At 56.2% G+C, this 20,263-nt stretch overlaps 1 protein-coding gene and 1 long non-coding RNA gene across 10 annotated transcripts in view; one reads left to right on the top strand and one right to left on the bottom strand.

The window, feature by feature from the left end:
* Positions 1-1,180: 1,180 nt before the first annotated feature.
* On the top strand, positions 1,181-4,877 carry LOC134807212 (uncharacterized). Its single transcript, XR_010147033.1, has 2 exons — positions 1,181-1,439; positions 2,158-4,877. It is a non-coding gene; the product is annotated as an uncharacterized LOC134807212 (long non-coding RNA).
* GRK5 (G protein-coupled receptor kinase 5) overlaps positions 4,834-20,263 on the bottom strand; it is a 250,667-nt gene continuing 235,237 nt past the window's right edge. For 7 of the 9 annotated variants that reach the window (XM_016919477.4, XM_016919479.4, XM_063782180.1 and 4 more), the window contains 6 exons: positions 18,354-18,443; positions 16,687-16,895; positions 12,183-12,320; positions 7,649-7,786; positions 7,181-7,312; positions 4,834-5,488 (listed from right to left, as the gene is read on the bottom strand). In XM_016919477.4, coding sequence (XP_016774966.1) covers positions 5,390-5,488; positions 7,181-7,312; positions 7,649-7,786; positions 12,183-12,320; positions 16,687-16,895; positions 18,354-18,443 — 806 coding nt within the window. In that variant the 3' untranslated portion in view covers positions 4,834-5,389. The remainder of the gene's footprint in view (positions 5,489-7,180; positions 7,313-7,648; positions 7,787-12,182; positions 12,321-16,686; positions 16,896-18,353; positions 18,444-20,263) is intronic. The other 2 variants (XM_016919478.4, XM_063782177.1) reach the window with 1 other exon arrangement.

Raw genomic sequence — 20,263 nt, 5'->3', positions numbered from 1 at the left:
GAAGACACCGAGGCTCAGAGTGGCCTGTTTAAGGTCATATATCATCAGTAGGGTGTTGGCTGAGTCCCAGCCCTGCTCATTCTATTTATTTATTTATTTTTAGAATTTATTTTTACCTTTATTTTTGAAACAAACATCTCAGAGTAAGCCCTGCTCATTCTAACAGCTAAGGCAAGCAGGTAGAGGGAGACAGAAGAGGTCTTGGGTCCCAGATCGGGAATCCCAGTTCTGAGGTGCAAGGGCCGCTGTGCCTCACTGGCTACCCCACGTTCCAGCATGTGCCTGGCATGGCGAACCCTGGACAGCCAGAAAGGCTCCCTCTGCAGAGCCCGCCTCTTCTGTGTAAGACCGGGCAGGTGGGACCTGCAAATGCACCGTTTGGTGTCATGGTGCTGGCACTGGCTCGAGCCCTTGTCACCCAGCTCCTCCTTGGTGCCAAGTGGCCAGAGCACTTCTAGAACCATCTGCTGGGTTTGAGATCAGAAGCCGACGGCCTGGTAAGAATTCAAGTTTTCTTGGGCCCTGCCCACTGGAGCTGGGCCATCTGTGGGTAGTTCAGGGGGTGGTCAGTGTGGGGGCCGGGTTTGGGTGGGTTCCACTGTCAACCTTAGGAAAGGGTTAGCCCAAAGGCCACAGGCATCTTGGGGACAGCTGTCGTAGGCAGAAGAAACAGAACAAGAGCTCAGCAGCAGGAGAGAGATGCCGATGCCATGCTACTTCCATTAAGGAATTTATTTCTCTTTTAAAAACAACAACAGTGGCTCCATCTAGATCCAGCGGCACTGTGACGCGATAGACGGAACACACAGAGTTACAGCAGCGGGAGAACAGAAGCCGCTGCCTTCAGGAGTGACCGCCACCATGGAAGTTTCCATTCATTAATGTCCAAATCTCCCTGAAAAAAATTAGAAAGCTTTGGATGCTAGAAGGATTATTATTATTTTAACAACACCAAAAGCCCCTAAACTCTTCTAATTGAAAACACTTGCTTAGGGACTGTTACAAAAATGACTTCTTGATGGACTAGGGAAAGACATCTAAATTCCACTTCAGGGGAAGCGTCTTTCTCTGCCAGGGAGAGCTGGCTTTTCAAATGTTTTCAATCACTGTCTCCGGCACAAGCCTTTATGTTTAGGCCAGGTGAGCCACCCCCGGCCTGTGCAGGGTCTGACTTGCACACGCTGAGCTTCAACAGCTGGGTGGTGGGTGGGGAGGGCAGGCGCAGAAGGGGTCTCTGGGAGAGGAGGCTCTGCATTCGTGGTCCATTGTGATCAGGAAGATGGCAGCTCTCTGTGTTCATAATCCACACAGCGATGTCACTTCCAAATGCACAAAGACTTCATACTCACTATCTTTCCACAGCCGGGGCTAAAAAGTTGGAAGATCCTATCTCAGAGTGTTGGGTTATGAAAACAGGAGACCACCTCTTGGAAGTACAGGTATTCAGGAGGACGTGCATGCACACCAGGGGACCCCAGAGGACAGCTGAGTGTCACTCAGGTGTTTCCTCTTCTTCTCAGAGATTTCCAATTATCCAGGAAGCCACTGTCCCCTTTGGCAAGGCCTGGGATGCCAGGCTCAAGGAGGCTGCGGTGCCCCCTCCGTTTTGAGGGCAGCGGCTCAGTGGGAAAGTCGATGGGTAGCTGGAACTGATAACACGAGCCTTTGGGGAAAGGACAGGGTGTGGAGGAAGAGGAGGGATTTCTGCAGCGGGGCCAGGCTCCCGGGAGACGCATGGAGACTTGCGGGCCTCAGGGAGGGAAGGCCTCGGTATCCTCAGGGGCTCACCTGGGCTCTGATCCTACTTGTGCTGTTAATGCAAAGGCTGTGTGTGTTCCCAGGACTTCCCACCACCATTTGTCTCGGCAGCTGCTTGCTGGTATGTGTATGACCCAGGCCTCACAGCTGTGTCTGTGGGGCAGGCTAGGCCTCCCCGCCCCCGCCCCTCCAAGCAATGCCTTTCAGGAAGCCTCCCATGGCTGCGCAGGCCACAGCAGCAGCGAGCAGCCCTAGAGCCCCGGGTTCCCGGCCAAGGAAGAGGCGAGAATGGGTTGCTGTGGCGTGTGAGTGCATCGTCCGCAAGGCGGGGACTGGGTCTTCTTGCTATTTTGGGTGGTATTCTGGGTGCCCCCCAAGGGACTCAATAAACACTTGTAGGGCATCATGGTGACCATGGCAGAGACCACCTCTGTCCACCAGGGACAGCAGCTCATCTCCTGAAATGCAGATGCAGAGACGCTTCTGAGAGATCCCATGTCTCACCTCAAAGTCACGAAGTCAGTGAACGTCTGGTGAAAAAAAATGTCATGCCTGGAGCAAGAAAGACTCTTCTGTGAAGCGCTCAAATGCACGAACGAGAGTAAATCTGTTCACCGTCCAAATATGCCTTATCCTGGACAGGTAGATGGGTGGACAGTGTTGTTTGCTTTTAATTTTAAAATATCTTTTTAAAAATGACCGTATAGGCCAGGGACAGTGGCTCACACCTATAACCTCAGCACTTTGGGAGGCTGAGGCAGGAGGATAGCTTGGGCTCAGGAGTTCGAGGCCAGCCTGGGCAACATGGGGAGACCCCCCCCATCTCTACAACAAATTTTAAAAATTAGCTGAGCATGGTGGTGCACGCCTATGGTCCCAGCTACCTCGGAGGCTGAGGCAGGAGGATAGCTTGGGCTCAGGAGTTTGAGGCTGCAGTGAGCCAGAATCATGCCACTGCACTTCAGCCTGGGGAACACAATGAGATCTTGTCTCAAAAAAAAAAAAAAAAAATGCAGCTATAGAAACCAAGGTTGGAGGAGGAGCGAGTCAGGGAAGGGACAGGACTGGGGACTCAGTAGGGAGAAGGGCTGATTCCCAGGCACTGTTCTAAAGACTTCCTTTCTCTTACCACAAAGCAATGCATGAGCCAGAAGGAACAGGAGGCTTTAGTAGGCCAAGTGACTCTGCCCCCATCTCCTCTGGGCACTCAGGGAGGGCTGGTGGCAAACATGATGGAAGACTCAAGTTATCATAGAGTCCACGTGCAGGCCTTGTGGTAGTACTGCCAGAGCTCTCATGACCTAGAAACACGGCAGCCACACTTCTGTCAGCTTTCTTGCTCCCTGGGGGTTCTCTACTGCAAACGGACAGGGCATTGCCTTTCAGGAATAAAAAGAGGCTGCCTCCCAACACCAAGAATCCATTTGGTAAGGACTGAGCTGCTATGAACTGGGGAAAAGGAACCAACCTCCTGGATGGGTGGCTGGGGTGGTGGCTTGGGCTGGTGACCATCCTAGGATGATGGTCCTTCTTTTCATTGAAAAAGGAAGTTCAGCAAGAGCTTAAGGATCTTAAGATACCATTCAAAGAGTTTTCTACTTCCTTGGAAGACTTGAATATGGCTGTATTTGTTTTGCATTCAGCCCAAGAAAGGTAATGGAAGGAGCCTCATAAAACAAGAGCTGGTCTTGAACAAAAAAATACTGCACATTAAAAAGATTTGAGGGAAGTCCAGCTATTTCTTCTCCCCCATTTCTTTGTAAAAGGGCCTCAAAATGGTCAGTCCCAAAGGCCAGGACCCTTTGAGCGGCACGCCCCAGGACCCAGGGGTAGAGTCCGGGGGTTAGGCCTGGAAACTGGGCCTCACGGCTGGTGTGCTCACGACTGTCCTCCCCACGGCTCATGCTCCAATGCTGCCTGCGTCATCCAGAGAAATGTGTTTGGGATGATCACCCCCAAAGCCCTGCTGAGAGCCCACAGCAGGGGTGGGCTCCCAGGCATTCCCATTCTGTGGTTTGGGGTGGAACCTGCGAGTCTGCACTTTTGACAGGAGGTGCCACTGCAGCTAGGGCAGGGTCCACATGGTGAGAGACCCTGGCAGCTGCTGGGTGGCACAGTCAGACATCAGGGACTCAGCCGGGCAGGGGACAGTGAGGTCAAATGTTCACCCTGTCCTGGACGGGAGGTGGGAGCAGATTGGCCCCTGGTCACTTCATCGAGGCAGGAGGAGGTGGCCAGCTGCTCCCTGGGGATGGACAGCCCTGCTACAAGGGTCTGGGGGCTGCCTTCAGAGGCCCCTGGGCTGGCAAAGCCACCAAGTCCTCTAGGAGCTCCTGCCTGAAACTTTGAAATGTCCGATAGATCTTGCCTCTGCCCCACCTTCCTGGGGAAGGAACAGTGACTATGTCTTGAGCCCTTTGGTGGCTTGGTCTCTCCTTGGGCCTCTCATTTGCCCAGAGAGACTGCCCCACCCATGCCACATGGGCCAGCACATTGATGGGGCTGTGAAGGTCTCGAAACCCTGTGAACGCTTCAGGAACATGCCGGGTCCCTGGGCCAGCCTCCCTCCCCGCTACAGACACGACGCTGCTCCGTCAGGATGAGCGCGCTGCCTCACTTCCCGATGCTCCTGTGGGCCCCGAGGCTTTGGGACACTTGGGGTTTCATGACACATCTTTACGGTCCTATGCGTCTGTTAAAAATAGAGCAAAAATCCCCCAATGCAAACCTCTTGCAAATGACTGGCTTTAGCAGTCAGGACCTGCTTAGAAGGAAAGAGGCCCATCGCCCACCAGGCTGCAAACACCTAGATCCGCGCGCCAGCCGCCTTCCTGAAGGAAGAGCAGACAGAGGTGGGTGCGACAGTGGCTCGGCATGCCCCTCGAGGAGAAGGGCTCAGCCTAGGCGACTCCGAGGGCCCCAGGAGAGGACATTCTGGCTGGGAGGGGGAAGTCCCACGTGTGTCTGGAACATTTAATTCAGATTATTCCAAGCCGACAGAAGGGTGACACCAATGTGAGGAAATGGCTCCAGAGATAGATGTGGGTAAATACAACCAATCCTTCAAAGGTGAAGTGTGGATCACTTTCTACATTTAATAAAGACATTTTCTCATTTGAGGCTCTGGAAGTCTTGAGTCACATTTTTTTTTTTTTTTTGATAACCCCCTCCCCGCTAAAATGCCTTGGAACACATGGCTTAACAGTGGCTGCACAGAAAATATACACCCTCAAAGTCTCACTTTCATTTAAATACAAATATACAAAATGTAAACTGAGACAGTAGAGAAATTTACAAAACTTTTCTTTAAAAATCATAAAGACAAAATTCAGTTCTAGTTATGACACTATTAAAATACGTGCAAGTTGTCGTATCCAATTGGATTTCTATTGCAATGTTCACCAAAGACAAATCCAATCCACCCCGGCCGGGGCCGCCTCGGAAAACAGACCTGAGTGGAAATTTCTTTGAGAAACCTCGAGGTTCTACGTCGACGGGATGGACGGCCTCCTTCACCGGCTCCCGGGGGGCTCCCCTGGCAGCCCCACCAGAGCAGGGGCTCCACTACTTCCGCTTCTAAGGAGAAGGGTCTGGGCTGGTTCCACTGTGGACTTGGAGGCCAGAGCCGAAACTAGCTGCTTCCGGTGGAGTTTGAGCTGACATGGTTTGAGTTTATGTGGTGGTTAAAACTGGTCTTGGAGCTGGGCGAACTCTTGGAATTGTTCTGATGCTGGGGTTGGGGTTGGGGGAGATGGGGTGGAGAGAACAGAAGTCAGTCCTGGGAGCCCTGGGGATGGGTCAGGGGCTGCCTCTGCCAGCTCCAACCCTTGCTTTTTATTGCCTTTTGCAGTCTCCCCTCAGAGCCAGGTACAAGGGCCACCCCTGGAGACACAGGTACCTGGGAAGAGCTATGGAATTAACAGAACCTCCAATCAGGGTGGAGGCGGCCCCTCCTATAATATCCACCTTGGTTAAGCCTGCAGGCATGGGGTTACACTGCCTGGGCTGGAATTCTCAGTCTTCCCCTCCCTCGCAGAGTGGCCTTGGGCATGCAATTCCATCTCCCAGTTTCCTCTCCTGTAACACGGGAGAAGAGCAGCTTCCGCACAGGGTGGCTGGGAGGATACAATGGGGCCTCATATGCAAAGGGCTCTAGCGACGGCCGGCCTGGGAGAGATGGGCGGTCGTTCCCATTGCTCAGGCCTTCCCTCTGCATCCCGTGGGTGCTGGGCCCTTCATGTTGCAGAGGGGAGGAGGAGGGAGGCAAGAAGCGTTTGCTTCACAGGTGCTGGTGCCCATATGTGGGCCGCCACCCATGGCTCTAGGCAATGGGCATTTCTATCCTGATGTTTCAGGCAGGCAAACCGAGGTGGGAGAGGTTCCGTAAGTTGCCACATAACCAAGAAGTCTCAGGGCTGGGTTTGAACCCGGGTCTGTGAGACTCCACGGTAATTTCTTTTTCTAGGACCCAGGGTGTTCTTAGCATGCCTGGCCATCAGGGGAGGGAGAGGTCATTCTTTCTGAACTTCCGTTTTACTTGATGGAAGCATTGAAGCGTTGTATTTTTATATTATCACTGGCTGAGTGTGTCCATCCTGGAGCTGGCTCTTTGTGGGGAGGAGGAAGGAGCAGAACTAGGTGAGGGAGCCTCCCAGGCTCCAGGGTGGGCACACTGGGCCACAGCTTCCTCAAGGGCCAGGCCAAGACGGGGTGTATGGTGGCCACCTTCATGGTGTGGGGTGAGGTGGGGGCCCTTCCCCGGCATTTCCTCCATTGGCCCACACCAACCCTTACCCAGGGCCAGGCTCTAAGTGTCATTTCCCAAGGGCTCTGTCTCCTCTGGCTGCCAGCTAGAGGGCACAGCATTGGATGGGGGCCATCCCAGGAGCCGGAAGGTTCTGTGGGGTCAGCTTCTACCCCCAGTTCTCCCTGGGCTTATGATGTTCAGTCTTTATATGACTGAGGCTTCGTAAGGGCCAGAGAGGGCAGTGGCTCTCAACCAGGGGTGACTGTGCCCCTGAGGACATTCAGCAATGTCTGGCTCCTTTATGGGCTCTCACGACTGGGGGATGGGGTGTTGCTGCATCTGGTGGGTGGAGGCCAAACTTGCTGCCCCACGTCTTGTGATGCACAGGATGGCACCGTGACAAGGAATTAACCGGCCCCAGGCGCCAACAGTGTCAAGGCAGAGGAACCCAGAGGGAGGGTGAATTTGGGCCGGCCCTACCCTTCTCCCCGGGGATCCCATCAGCTGCCGTGGGTATCAGGGGCCTTGGACATAATCAGTTGCCCTTCCAAGCTGCTACTGCCCCAGACTTCCAAGCCTTCCAAGGGTCTCTACTGTGGGTCTTCTCGTTTCCCATGGAAGTGAGCCAGGGGTCTCGGGGCTGATGCCAGGACTGGCCAGGCATGGGTGTCTCACCTGCCGCTTGAAGAGTCTCTGGAGCAGCCCTTTCTTGGGCGGTTCCGGAGGGTGGTTTCTGTTCAGATCTGGCGAGAGGGTACCATTAGGTCCAAACACGTTCAGCTCCTTAAAGCATTCTGTTTCTATCATCTGGAGGGGCCGTGAAAACAAAACACAGGCCGTCAACTGGGGCAGTCAGGAAGCCCAGCAGCAAAGCCACTGGGGTTCCCTCCCCTGGCCTCACCTGCCCCTGAGCCACACGCCCTCCAGGTCTCAGGGGCTGGGCGAGGCTCCCCGTCAATGACTGGCCCGTGGTGGCTACAGCTCCCTACTTGGCCACTGACAGCTTTTGTGTGCTGCCTTCATGGAGAAAACAGAAACCATGCGCTCAGCCTCCTGCCGCCAAACTCATATTCCCGACGCCTCCTTCCCCCCATCAGTCCCTCCCTCCCACCCAGACCAAAGCAAGTGGCCTGCCCTGCTCACCTCGTTTTGCCACGGGATGGACACAGAGCCCGTGGAGAACTTGGAGTAGAAGTCGTCGTCTGTGTGGTCCAGATTGACGCCCTTCACAGTGGAGAACTGCTCGATGTCCAGCACGTCCTTACAGTACACAGCGCGGGGCTGCCAGGAGCAGAGGGCTGGTCACACATATGTCCCGCCTGCGGCTCCAGTGGCCCCGAGCCAGGCCTTGGGGTTTTGGGGAGCAGAAGGGAGTCTTCCCAGGACACACCCCCAGAACTGCTATGGGTAGTGGCTGGAGGGTGTGTGGCTCAGAGGCAGGTGAGTCCAGGGGAGGGGTCGGCCCCAGTGGCTTGGCTGGGCTTCCTGTCCACCTCAGATGATGGCCTGTGGTTTTTTTTGCGACCCCTCCAGATGACAGTGCAGCCCTCTCTCAGATCCATGACGGGGACCCTGGCTGGGGTGACACAGGAGCTCGGGGCACCTGGGTGCCCAGCCCAGGGCTCATTCCTGCCATCACTCCCTTACCCATACTGGACAGACGTGGGCTAGAGTCCCAGCTGTGGGGCTTAGGAACTTTGGGGAAGTCTCATATCCCCTGAGGCCTATGTCCTGTTTCCTTACCGGCAAAATGGGGACAACGAGGCACCTGGGCGATGGGGCTGCTGTCAGTGCTGGCCACCGAGCCTGGCGCCCGTAACTGGGAGCTGGTATTATTATGGTAGGCATATCTTTTGCCTTACTCATCCCTCAGCTGTGCACTGGGGGCCTGCTCTATGCCAGGGCAGAGATGAACCTGGGTGGACCCTGCCCTCTAAGAGTTCAAGGTTGGTGCGGGGAGGCTTCCCAGAGCCTCTGGAGATGAGGCCTTTATAGAGACAGCCCCAGGTGGGGTGTGAAGGGATCCCCAGACCTGGTGACACATCTGTCACTGGAGGGTAGAGGCTACCTCCTGCTTATAGTCTTCTGACATTTGGCTAATACGAAGGTTGTGAATCAGTGCACCGGCTCAGCATGGGCTCCGCCATGCCAGGAAGGTTCTAGCAATGGTCTCAGGGCTCGGCACTTTCTGGGACTCTCCCCTCCAGTCTGCTCTGGTCTCTAGCTCAAGGCTCAAGGCCATGCTGTCCCCAGCAAAGCAAACCATGGGCCCAAGTGCACGTGGGCGGAATCAGGGGTGCGGGCAGGGGTGTCCAGTTGCAGAGCTGCGACCCTTCTCTAGTTCCCAAAGCCCGGGGTGCACGCCACCGTGGAACTCAGCGGACTTTTAGCTGGAAGCAAGACCACATCATTCACATGCTCAGCGCAGAATGAAAACGCAGGGTCCATGTTCCACATTTAGAATTTTAAGATGGCAACAGAGGGCACTGAGCCAGGTGTGGGGACCCAGGGTGCCCTAGGGGGTGCCAGGTCAAGCTCACGAAGCTGGCCCTGGGTGGCTTGCAGAGGAATGTTAAGAAATGAGCGTATTTGAAAAATCTGTAATGGAACAGAAAGTTACCTGGCACACCCAAACCCCTCTTTCATGGCTATTACTTCCTTGGAAAGGTTTCCTTTTAAAATACATTGATTTTTATTTTAAAAAAAGAGTCAATGGAAGTGAAAAAGATGATGTCACTCACAGTGCTCGTGGTTTAGGAATGTGGCAGCAGCCCCAACAGTGGTGTGGGGATGGGATGACTGTGGGGGGCTGGCAGGGATGACAGTGGGGGGCTGGCAGGGACAATGGTGGGGGGCTGGCAGGGACGACTGTGGGGGGCTGGCAGGGACGACTGTGGGGGGCTGGCAGGGAAGACTGTGGGGGGCTGGCAGGGAAGACTGTGGGGGGCGGGATGACTGTGGGGGGCTGGCAGGGATGACTGGGGGGTTGGCGTGCAGCCTGGGGAGGGCCAGTGGGGAAAAGGCCAAGTCCCCAGCTCACAGCGGCTTCGCACTCCAGGGCCTGCAACCTTTGCTCACCTGAGGCCTCGGATGCCAGGAACAGAGGCCCTGGGCCACAGGGTAAACGGCTGGGGCAGGAGGGCACCGGTGGGCTGCTCTGTGCACCTTGTCAGGCTGTGCGCTTTGCGGGGCTCTGCTACCTCATCCTCCTAATGCCCTGATTCGAAGTGGCCAGGGTCACTCCCAGGGTGACCAACTGTCCCTGTCTCCCCAGGACACAGGACTTTCAGTGCTAAAAGCAGGACAGTCCCAGGCAAAGCAGGACAGTTGGTCGCTCTGACCCTCAGAGCCGCCTCCTTCCACATGCTGCTTCCGGGGCCTGGAGCGCTTTTCTCCAGCCATGCCTGGGTGCACGCACGGAGGCCCCGCTACTCTCCCATCTTCCCGGAGGCTGCCTGTTCTCTTCTCTTGTGACTCGTATTTCTACTTCTATTTAAGGGGTTTTGCTGACACCCCTGCTCCTCTTCAGACTGGAAACAGCCAACTGTTTTGTGTGCCATGGGATCTCCCTTGGGGCCTGGCATGGGACCTGGAGAGTGCTGGAAGGTAGAGGAATAGTTCCAATGCCATGACTAATCTCAGCCCATCACCATAGCAATAGGTAGCCCAGAGGCCACAAGGATGGCCACCCGGGTTCCAAACCTTTGCCACACCCCCAGTCTGGATGCCCACATCCTCTCCAATTTCGGACATCAGCCCAATGGCACAACCGTGATGTTCATGCACTCAACGCTATGTGGTTTCCTGGAACACCAAGGAGTGGCCACTCCCAAAGCCCTTGACACTAAAAACAAACAACAAATAAACAACACACTCCTTGCATGTGGCACTTCCCATAATAGTGACTCTCAACCCTGGCTCTACGCTAGAATCAGCTGGGGAGGTTTCAAAACTCCTGAAGCCCGAGTTTTACCCCAGACTCCCTAGGGACTGCATCCAAGGCGAGTGTTGTTCATGCTCCCCAGGCGGTTCGCCAGGCAGCCAGGGTCGAGAGCAATGCTGTGATTACCATCCTCCCCCTGCCTGCTCAAGCTCATCTGCAGATTGAGTTTGCAGCATTCAGTGACTTTCACTTTTTATTTTTTGAGATGCAGTCTCGCTCCGTCGCCCAGGCTGGAGTGCAGTGGTACAATCTCAGCTCACTGCAAACCTCTGCCTCCTGGGTTCAAGCGATTCTCCTGCCTCAGCCTCCCGAGTAGCTGGGATTATAGGTGTGTGCCCCCAAGCCTGGTTAATTTTTGTATTTTAGTAGAGATGGGGTTTCACCACGTTGGTCAGGCTGGTCTCAAACTCCTAACCCGACTGCCTCAGCCTTCCCAAGTGCTGGGATTACAGGCATGAGCCACCGTGCCCGGCCTACTCTTTATATTCTCAGTGGCCCCCGTGTTTCTCCAAAAAGCATTCCCTGATTATCCATCACACTGATGCCATCCCTGGCCAGACGGGGTCTGTGGTGTGGTTGCCATGGACACTGATGCGCACCTAGCAGCTTCCCAAGCCACCTTCTGTCCCAGAGGACCAGGGGATCCCCATGTACAGGGGGTGCCAGAGTTCCAAGGACGGTCCCCACCCGCCTCCACTCAGGGCGGTACTGGTAAGTGATAACCACTGGTTCTGGGAGAGGGGGACGCGGAGGCCCTGATTTGTAGCATTTGCAAATTGCTGCTGTGCAGATGCTACCACCGGGATCTACTGTAAGCTACTGACGCAAAGCCATTGGACACGGAATTGGGAAGAGAGGTGCACATGAGCTCTCTGGAGATGCAGTCATTCGCCTGCAGCACACTGCTGCTCCCACGGCCTCCACAGTCCCCGGCCCAGTCCCCACTGCCGGCAAGGGGTCATCCACGGGAGCGTGGCAGGAGCCGAAGCACAGCAGGCCTTCCTGGCTTCTGACTCCCTGACTTTAAACAGAGCAGGCCCCGGAATCACAGCACGTATCCCGCACAGATCACCCAGCCTCTGCCTGGTCTGCCTCTCTTGGGCCTCTGATCCAGCTGAGAGCTCATGATTTATAGACCATGTAGGGGACTTTCAAGGACAATTCTACCTCAGCTGGAATCTTGCCTCACACACCGACTGGGGGACCTGGGGACCTCCTGGGAAGATGCAACTCCCTGCAATGTGAGCTGCTGGGGGAGGGGCCTCTTATGTTTCTGCCTGGCCCAGAACCTGGCGTCAACAGTAGTGCTCAATGCATGCATGCTGGTCAAGATGAACTGAATGTAGTGGCCGTCAATGCTCTTGAAAGCATTCCCCATTCAGTTCTCATTTCACCCTCAAATCTCCCAGGCAGGTGGGAGGCATGAGTGTTACTGGTTTCACTGGACAGGGAGGAAACTGACGCTTAGAAGGAATCTGTCCAGGACCCCCAGACCTGGGAAAGTGCCCAAGTCTCTGGACAGCCAATGTGGGCTCCCTGGCCCACGCCTCTTCTGCACTGCCTGGCGTGAAGTTCATCTGCAGCTTAGGTGAGGAGTGGCCGGGAGGGGACTCTGGTCCCCACAAAGACACGATGTGCCCCACACTCTGCACCAGCTCACTGTGAGGCAGCACTCGGGGGCAGCCCTGGGTACCCTGTGAAGGGAGCTGCTGGGGGCTGGGGGAGGCTACTCACGTCTGGAACGAAGGGAGGGTCCAACATCCCGGCTTCTAAGCGCTTGAAGTTCATGTTCCTGAAGAAGGGGTGTCTCTTGACCTCTGCAGCCCCCTCCTCCTGGCAGCCCAGCCTCTGCTTCGCATCTTTCGTGAGCAGCTGAAACAGAGAGCCCCATGAAGCCACGTCCCCTGGGCCTCTCCTCCTGTCCGGACCTCCTGCCTCCACAGTGTCTGCACCATGCCTAGGAACCCAAGACACGCTGCCCCACCCTGCAAAGGTCTTGCTTCAGGGCTGCCTCTGAGTCTTGGCGTGCATCTCTGCTCACACATTCACAGCCTGGCTAGATGCCTGATGGGACAGGAGAGCAGGAATCTTGTTTCTCTCAGGATTACAGACCTCATTCCTGGGTTATGGTGGGCACTCATTAATGGGTGTCGAGTCACTATCACCTCTTCTGTGTAGGGTAAGCAACAAAAGGCAAGGACTGCATCAATAGCTCTGTCTCGTACACATACTCAGCTAATTTGCAGAGTTGTACCTCCTGGGTGCAAGCCCCTTCCTGACAGAGAAGGCACCACTGAGGCACTTGGCCTCTAGGAATGCTCAGACTCATGGGGGGCTAATCATGCTCAGAGGACGCATCAAGGTGATACAGATCGGGCACCCCGGGGGCAGGGGGCATGACTGGCTGCCAGCTGGAGGTCAGGCTGCTGCATGGGGAAGAGGTATTTAAGTTGAGTCTTGCAGGACAAATAGGCTTTCAAGGTGTGGGTAGGGGGAGGGGTATACAGGTAGAGGGAACTGCACCAGCAAAGCAGAGTGGCAGGACATGCAGGGTGTGTCTGGGGAACACCCAAAACACGTTTGACTTAGAAAGCGGGAGGAGGGTGCAGAGATGGGTCAAGGGGAGGGGGCTGGTCAGGGAGAGATGATGGAGGATCCTGAAGGCCAGGTCAGGTGGCGGGATTTTCATCTGGAGGTAGAAGGAGCCAGGGATGGTTGAGGTAGGAGAGTGTCTTCATCAGAACCACGAGGCAGGAAGGTTACTAGGAGAGGAAGAGTCTTTGGGAGCAGACACCCAGGTGAGACGGGATGAGGCTATGAATGAGGCCAGAGGGCTAGACCCGCGCAGGGGGCCTTGACTAGCCATGGCCAGCCACACGACCGCAGGGCCCCGGCCCCTGACCTGAACTCCCAGTGCCCCAGCCTCGTGATTCTCTCTTCTCCTCTGCCTTACTGAGCGCTGCAGCTGTACGCAGTTGGTGTCTACTAAGTGTCTGCTTTGAGGCTAAAATCCAGAGGAGCAGACTGCATGGGGTAGGGGCCCAGCCTTGTCTTTTCCCAATGCCCCGTGTGCTTTGCTCATATTCATCCCATGTACACTTCCTGCTGGTCCCTGTGGGGCAGGCACTGCACCGGCTGGGGACGCCGGGGAGAGTGAGCAGCCAGACTGGTCTCTTGGGGCTCAGGGTCTGGAGGGGACTGCCCCCCTAACAAAGGAATCGAAGGTGGCATCAGGGCCAGCACCAGGTTCCACCCTTGAAAGGACAAAGCAGAGCACTCAGTCGCTCAGTGTTGCCCCTTAATGCCCCCACGGACCGCCAGGCTGGCGGCTCAGAGTCTGGCGCTCATGCCTCTGCTTCTCTCTCTGGGGGCTTCACTGTTCAACAAAGGCTCAAGGCACTGGGTTGGGCTGGGCCCAGGTGCTGCACTGTTCTAAGCAGTCCCTCAGAGGCAAGTCTCCTTCTGCAGGGGCTGCAGCAGCTGGCCAGGAAGGTGGCACAAACGAGGATGAGAAAGGCGAGGGGTGGGCTGGGTGGGCTGGGCCAGGCTATGTGTCAGCTCCTGCCAGGTGGGACGGCAGCCAGGGCCTGGGGCTTCTGCTTTTCAAGAGAAGCCAGAAAATCCAGGTTATTACATGAAATCTCATTTCTAAATCTTGGCAATGAACCTACCATTTACTTCTTTTGAAAAACCGTGTGCAGGTTGAACACCCGCCTATATGCTGCCATTTGAAACCCTGGCATCCAGTCAACAGTTTGCAGTCACATGGTCAGGTAAAGAGTTTGCAATCATGCTATCAGGTGGACACCAGGAGAAGTGAGAGGAAGAGAAGGTGTGAGCTGGGATGGGTGGGGCAGGCAGAGCAGGCTTCCTGGAGGAGGAGTACAGATGGGCTGGAAGGACAAGTGAGACCAAGACGGCTGAAGGGCAAGAGGGAGCTGGAGGGGGGCTAAGGCCCAGTGCTGGGACTGAGCAGGGGTTTGGGGAAGATGGAGGCTGAGGTCTGGGCCCATGGACTGGGCTCAGGAGACAAAGCGGTGAGATGTGTGAATTTCTGGGCTCCAGAAGAGGGGGAGTGGGTTCTGCGGCTGCTAAGGTAGAATGGGGGACAGACCTGGGGGCCAGAGACCGGCTTCCTCACTGATTGTGGAGGGACCCTCTTAGGCAGGCAGGGCTGGAGCCACCAGAGCCTAGAAATAGCCCTCTGAACCCAGGACCTGCGAGGTCTCCTGGCAAGTCAGGCTCTGCAGTGTCCGGAGCTGCCACCAGCTGGAGGGGACAAGGTAGGCCTAGATGCCGGAGATGCTGCAGTCAAGGGCGTGAAGGAGGCCTAAGACTAGACTCCCAAGACCCAAGATCATTTGTAAGGGAAGCCGCAGCAAGGCCAGAGGCTTCCAGAGGACAGTGGTTTTGTACCCACGGGACAGGTCCTCCGGGAGCAGCAGGCTTTCTCTCAGTGTCCACCAGGGGGCAGCAGAGGGACAGCAGCACCCTGCTCCAGGCTGCAGCAGGAGATCCCAGCTCCAAAGCCAGGGGCCAAGGTGGGTGTCTGGGTCTGGGGGTGGGACTGGGACCCTCTCCGCCTTGTCATCCTCTTAGTACGTCCCATATCCCTGCTGAGATCTCTCAAGACCTGCTTCTCTGATTGCCTGGCCCTGACCTGGGACATTTGGTGATGCTCTGCCCACGGCTGTCTGACCCCTTCTTCTTTCCCTTGTCTCGTTTTGTCGCACCTGACAGATATCTCCCAATGAGACAGCCAAGTATGGCTCACACCCACATTTCCATTTACCCGACCAGTGCTGCACTGCTCCTCCGGTCCCCCCACCCTAGCCCTGGCTGCGATGACCATGTGGCTTTCTCTGAGGCCCCAGCTGCACGGCGGGCCAACAGCTGTGGGGTTAGGGCGTGTGTCTGCCGTACACACAGGACTTCTTCCCACAGCTCTGTGATGTGAGGATGAGGTTGGTGACAGGAAGGGGCCAAGCAGAGGTGTTTGGCTGCAGGAGAGGGGCCTCTGGGGTGAGGAGCCGAGCCAGACCCTCCTGGGGCCGCTTGCGGCGCAGATCTCAGGTCTTCCTGAGCAGAAGCATTGCGACTTTTAATCAACTCCCAGGCCTGCTGCTTCCTAAACTCCGGGAGTTGCCTGGGTTGTCAATGCACATGCTGAATCTGCCCCAAAAGTCCCTGCAGATGTAGAGGGGTGGGAAGTGTGGTTCCCCCCTCCCAGGCTCAGTTTGCCCATCTGTGGCTCCGGGTACATGGGATACGGGGTACATCTGTGGCTCCAGGGAGAGAAGAGGAAGTCTGTGGGCTGGCAATTGTGGAGCTGGGTGCTCCGGCCCCTCCTGTCCCTGTGAGGCTGGCATTAGAGGGCAGCTGCTTGCAGTGGGGGTGCCAGCACAGCTGTGCTGGGGACCATAAGGAGGAGGGCCCCAAGGGGGCATGGGCTGGACTTGGGGGCTGAGAGCCAGGCAGCAGCAGGAAGTGGCCATCTCCCCACAAAGCCAGCCGCTAGTCCTGGTTCCCAGGGAAGGGCCTGAGGGCCGGCATGGGGCGGCCCAGTGGCAGGGGTGCACGGGCGGACTCCACTCCCATATCCCCCACTTCCAATGGCTCCTGTCACTCCTTATCTGGCTTCCAGTCCCCCCTTCTGGCCCCACCCACCCAGCTTTTGGGTGGGTCTGACCTCACTACCCCTAGACCCTGTCATGCAGGAGCCAGGCTGGCGTGACCAGCAGTCCATCTAGTGGTGGAAAACTTTGTTATAAGATGTTCAAAGACTGAAATCGTTGCCCCCACCCCCTGTAGCCCTTCGTCTTAAACCAACACCTTAGGATCCAGAGGTGGAGGGAGCAGGAGGCCCAAGGGCAGGGGCCGGGGCTTGGCCCAAGGTTGCTTTGTGTCTGGGGCACCAGCTCAGACCATCTCTTCTCCGCCCTGTGTGGACCCCCCCACAGGCTGGATGTGAGGGTGTTCCACATTGTTCCCCTCACCCCTCTTCCCTGGGTTCCTGGGTGTCCCTGCCCCACCCAGGCTTTCTCCTGGAAGTCTCCGCTGACCACCCCAGTCCACAGCAAGGAGTGCCCTCAACTCTAGCTTGGTGGGCTGCAACCCCCACCCCTATGCTCAGACCCCTGTCCCTTCAGCCTGTTTGCTGTTCTGGGGACAGACTGGGGCCAGGCCCAGGGAGGGGAGCCACCAGCTTGAGGGTGGCATCTGGCCACCAGGAGCTCACCATCTTGCAGATGGACTTGGCCTCCTCGGAGAACTTGTGGGAGTACACCTCCTCCGTCTCCAAGACCCGGCGGTCCACCTCCTCCCGCTTCACCTTCTCCTTGCGGCCGCGGAACGGCGACTGGCCCTCAATCATCTCATAGATGAGGCAGCCAAGGCCCCAGTAGTCGGGGCTCAGGCCGTACCTCTGGTTGTTCAGGACCTCTGGAGCTGGGGGCAGAGGAGAGGAGAGAGGAGTGAGGAGGAGGGAGACAGCCGGTGGTGCTGCTCACAGAAGGCCTGGAGTTTCATGGCCACCACCAACTCTTACCCCACCAACTGCTGTGAATACCACCCCCTCCAGGGAGCTTGCCCTGATGACTCTCCTCTGTGCCCCTGAAGGACTTTGACTGTAGCTTTAGAACTCTGACCACCATGGATGGAGGTGTCCTGCACTCTTGATGTCCCCTCGCCTAGAACATGAGCTACTTTATTCACTATCGTAACAATATGACACCTGGCACAGAACAGGTGCTATCAGTATATTTGTTTCAATGAATAAAGGTGTATCTACCCAAATTAAAGATGATCTTAAATTTATCTGTAATTCAAACAATCTCTTGCTATGTCTTCTGTACCACTTTGATAAACCGAATGACAGATTTACCATAGAAATACAGAAAAGATAGTTCTGCAGCATCAGCACGTATGTCTGGAGGGAAATGCATCCACACATGTGCTGGTTTGCACACAAGAGCCGGGGCAGACAGATGCATGGAACACTCTGCAAAAGGAGACCCAGGCAAATGCACACACAGGTAGGCAGATCTATCATCCACCCATCCATCATCCATCATCCATCCATCCATCCATCCACCCGCCCACCCGCCTACCTCCCTATCAATCATCGATCAGCATTCACGTGGGCACACACACACTCACATACACACAGACACACACCCCACAGGTTGCCAAATGTCATGCAATCTGAAAAGGACCCTCTGGCACCAGAGACAAGGCACACCTCCTGTGCAGCTGCTGTCGGTACCAGCCTGACTGGAGGGCGGTAGCATGCCTGCTCCCCGGGCACGCGCCTCTCAGGGGAAGGAGGGTAGGTGTGTGAAATGCACAGGAGGAAGCCCAGGGCGTGCCCCCAATTGGACGGGGGATTCTAGGGCACAGGACTTAACTCTGGGTCTCTTCCCTGCAACCCCCAGGACGCTGGTCTCAGAGCAGACTGAGGAAAGGTGGCAGGAGCCCAAGGCTGCTCTCTACTGGAATCATGCTTGGTGACACAGCAGCTGTGCGCGCCTCTCATTTGCGGGCTCTTGTGAATTACCTCCTTCCTCTCAAAGGCCTCTCCTCCCAGACCCCTGCTTCAATGTGGCCTCCCCTAGCAGCACTGTATGCCAGGCCCCGACCCCTAAGAGTGGCTTGGCTTTGGACACAGGTGGGGCTGGGGGCCTAGGAGTGCAGAGAGCTCAGAGCAGTCATCACATCTGGGCCCCTGTGCTCCCCCGCCCCCTGGCTAAGGCCGCCCCCCAGCAGCCCTGCAGAGACTGTGACTCTGTGTGTGATCAGCAGTGCATGAAGAGGCGAGAGGCTCTGCGGGCAGGCTCTGGGGGCTCAGCCGGCGGTGAGCAGGTGGTGGGTCTCAAGGTGCGTTGACACAGGCAGCCCAGCACTCACCCATGTAGCCAACAGTGCCCACCCGGCCGCGGATCAGGTCTCCCTCGGGGATCTTCACAGCCAAGCCCAGGTCTGAGATCCTAATGTGGCCTGAGGGGGACAGCAGGGTCAGTGGGTCCCTGGGACAGCCGCATGGGCACCCGGCCTTGCTGTGTGCCCTTGGGCAAGGCATACGAGCTCTCGGCATTCTCATCTGTCCAAGGACAAGAGGGACCCCAATCTGCCATCTCAGAGTGACCGCAAGAGCCTTGGGAGAGTGCAGGTGTGGGAGGACACAGGAAAATGCCCACTCTTCAGGAGTGGAACATAAAGATGCAATAGGATGCCTGGACCCGGCTGGACGTTGACCGACCTGCCTAGTCAAAGGCTGAATGGGCTTCCTGGAAGGCTGAGGTCAGAGAATCTTGGCTTGGTTCTGGGATTACTTCATGGGAAAAATGTGAGGTTCTTCTGGCATTATGCAACAATTTGCTTAAGGGGAAAAAATTATAAAACGATTTGGGAAGCAGCTCCCCGGCCTGCCTTGTTGGTCTCTGGAGATTGGTTGTTTTTCACTTTAGAGAAACGAGAAGGGAAAACGTCTGGTCTGACCTGGCAGAGCCTGGAGATGAATCCCAGCTCACAGCCCAGGACTGACCCCCCAGAGCGGGAGACGCCGAGCTGAGCTCCACTTCGGTCTTTGTCCCTCCCACGGCCCACCTGGGCAGGGTTGCGGCCACAACTTACCCCGCAGGAAGGAACACGTCCCCTTCCCTTCCCTGCCTATGGACACCAGGGCCCCACCCCCACCCCTCCAGCCTAGATGTCAGCAAGGGCCAGTGTCGAGATCCCGCCAGGCTGGAGCCGTGTGGACTCCCTGGCTCGGTGGGGGCTGACAGTCAGGATAGCAGAGGAGCAGTGTGGGCTTGGTTCTTAGACCAAGGGAGGCACCGGGCACATCCAGAGAGGGGCGGCAGCCCTGGGCCCTCCGACCGCCCCTCCACAGGGCAGTATCCCATGCAGACCTCTCTTCAGGTCATCAGCGACCCGGTTTCTCCCCTCCCTCTACTGGGGGCTGCCAGGTTCTGGCAGCCTGGTGGGAGGGCTGCCTGGTGGGAGGAGACCCAGTTTCTGACCTCAGCTCCCCACTGATGCTGCTGGGTGACTTTGGCAGGATGGCTCCCCTGAGGCTCAGTTTTGTCATCTGTTAAATGGGCACAGAGATGCTGTCTTGCCCTTCTCTGTGCAGGTGGGAAGATCTAGTCAGATCAAAGGTGTGGAAACCGGTGGCTCACGCCTGTAATCCCAGCACTTAGGGAGGCCAAGGAGGGCAGATCACTTGAGGTCAGGAGTCTGAGACCAGCCTGGTCAACATGGCAAAACCCCATTTCTACCAAAGATACAAAAATTAGCAGGGTGTGGTGGCACATGCCTGTAATCTCAGCTACCTGGGAGGCTGAGGCAGCAGAATCGCTTGAACTTGGGAGGTAGAGGTTGCACTGAGTTGAGATTGCACCACTGCACTCCAGCCTGGGCAACAAGAGTAAAACTACATCTCAAAAAAAAAAAAATACAAAAACTAGCCAGGTGTGGTGGCGTGCACCTGTAATCCCAGCTACTTGGGAGGCTGAGGCAGGAGAATCACTTGAACCTGGGAGGCAGAGGTTGCAGTAGGCCAAGATCACGCCATTGCACTCCAGCCTGAGCAAGTGAGACTCTGTCTCAAAAAAAAAAAAAGAAGGTATAGGAACTATTTTCCAGGTGTGAGGCTAAACAGCTGTGAGGGGTACTGTGGTTGTTCTTATTATTCAGTGTCCACAGCCAAGAGAAAATAATGATGGTAATGCACAAACGTAATGCCTGAGACATTTACAGCTGGCTAGACTGACAAGCAATTCCCTCTCAAGCTGTCACGTAGAACCCTCTCCACC

Source organism: Pan troglodytes, chromosome 8 (genome assembly GCF_028858775.2).
Source record: "Pan troglodytes isolate AG18354 chromosome 8, NHGRI_mPanTro3-v2.0_pri, whole genome shotgun sequence".
NCBI classification, from domain to species: domain Eukaryota; kingdom Metazoa; phylum Chordata; class Mammalia; order Primates; family Hominidae; genus Pan; species Pan troglodytes.
The sequence above is the reverse complement of the archived record's forward strand: the minus strand, read 5'-3'. Positions and strand labels throughout refer to the sequence as shown.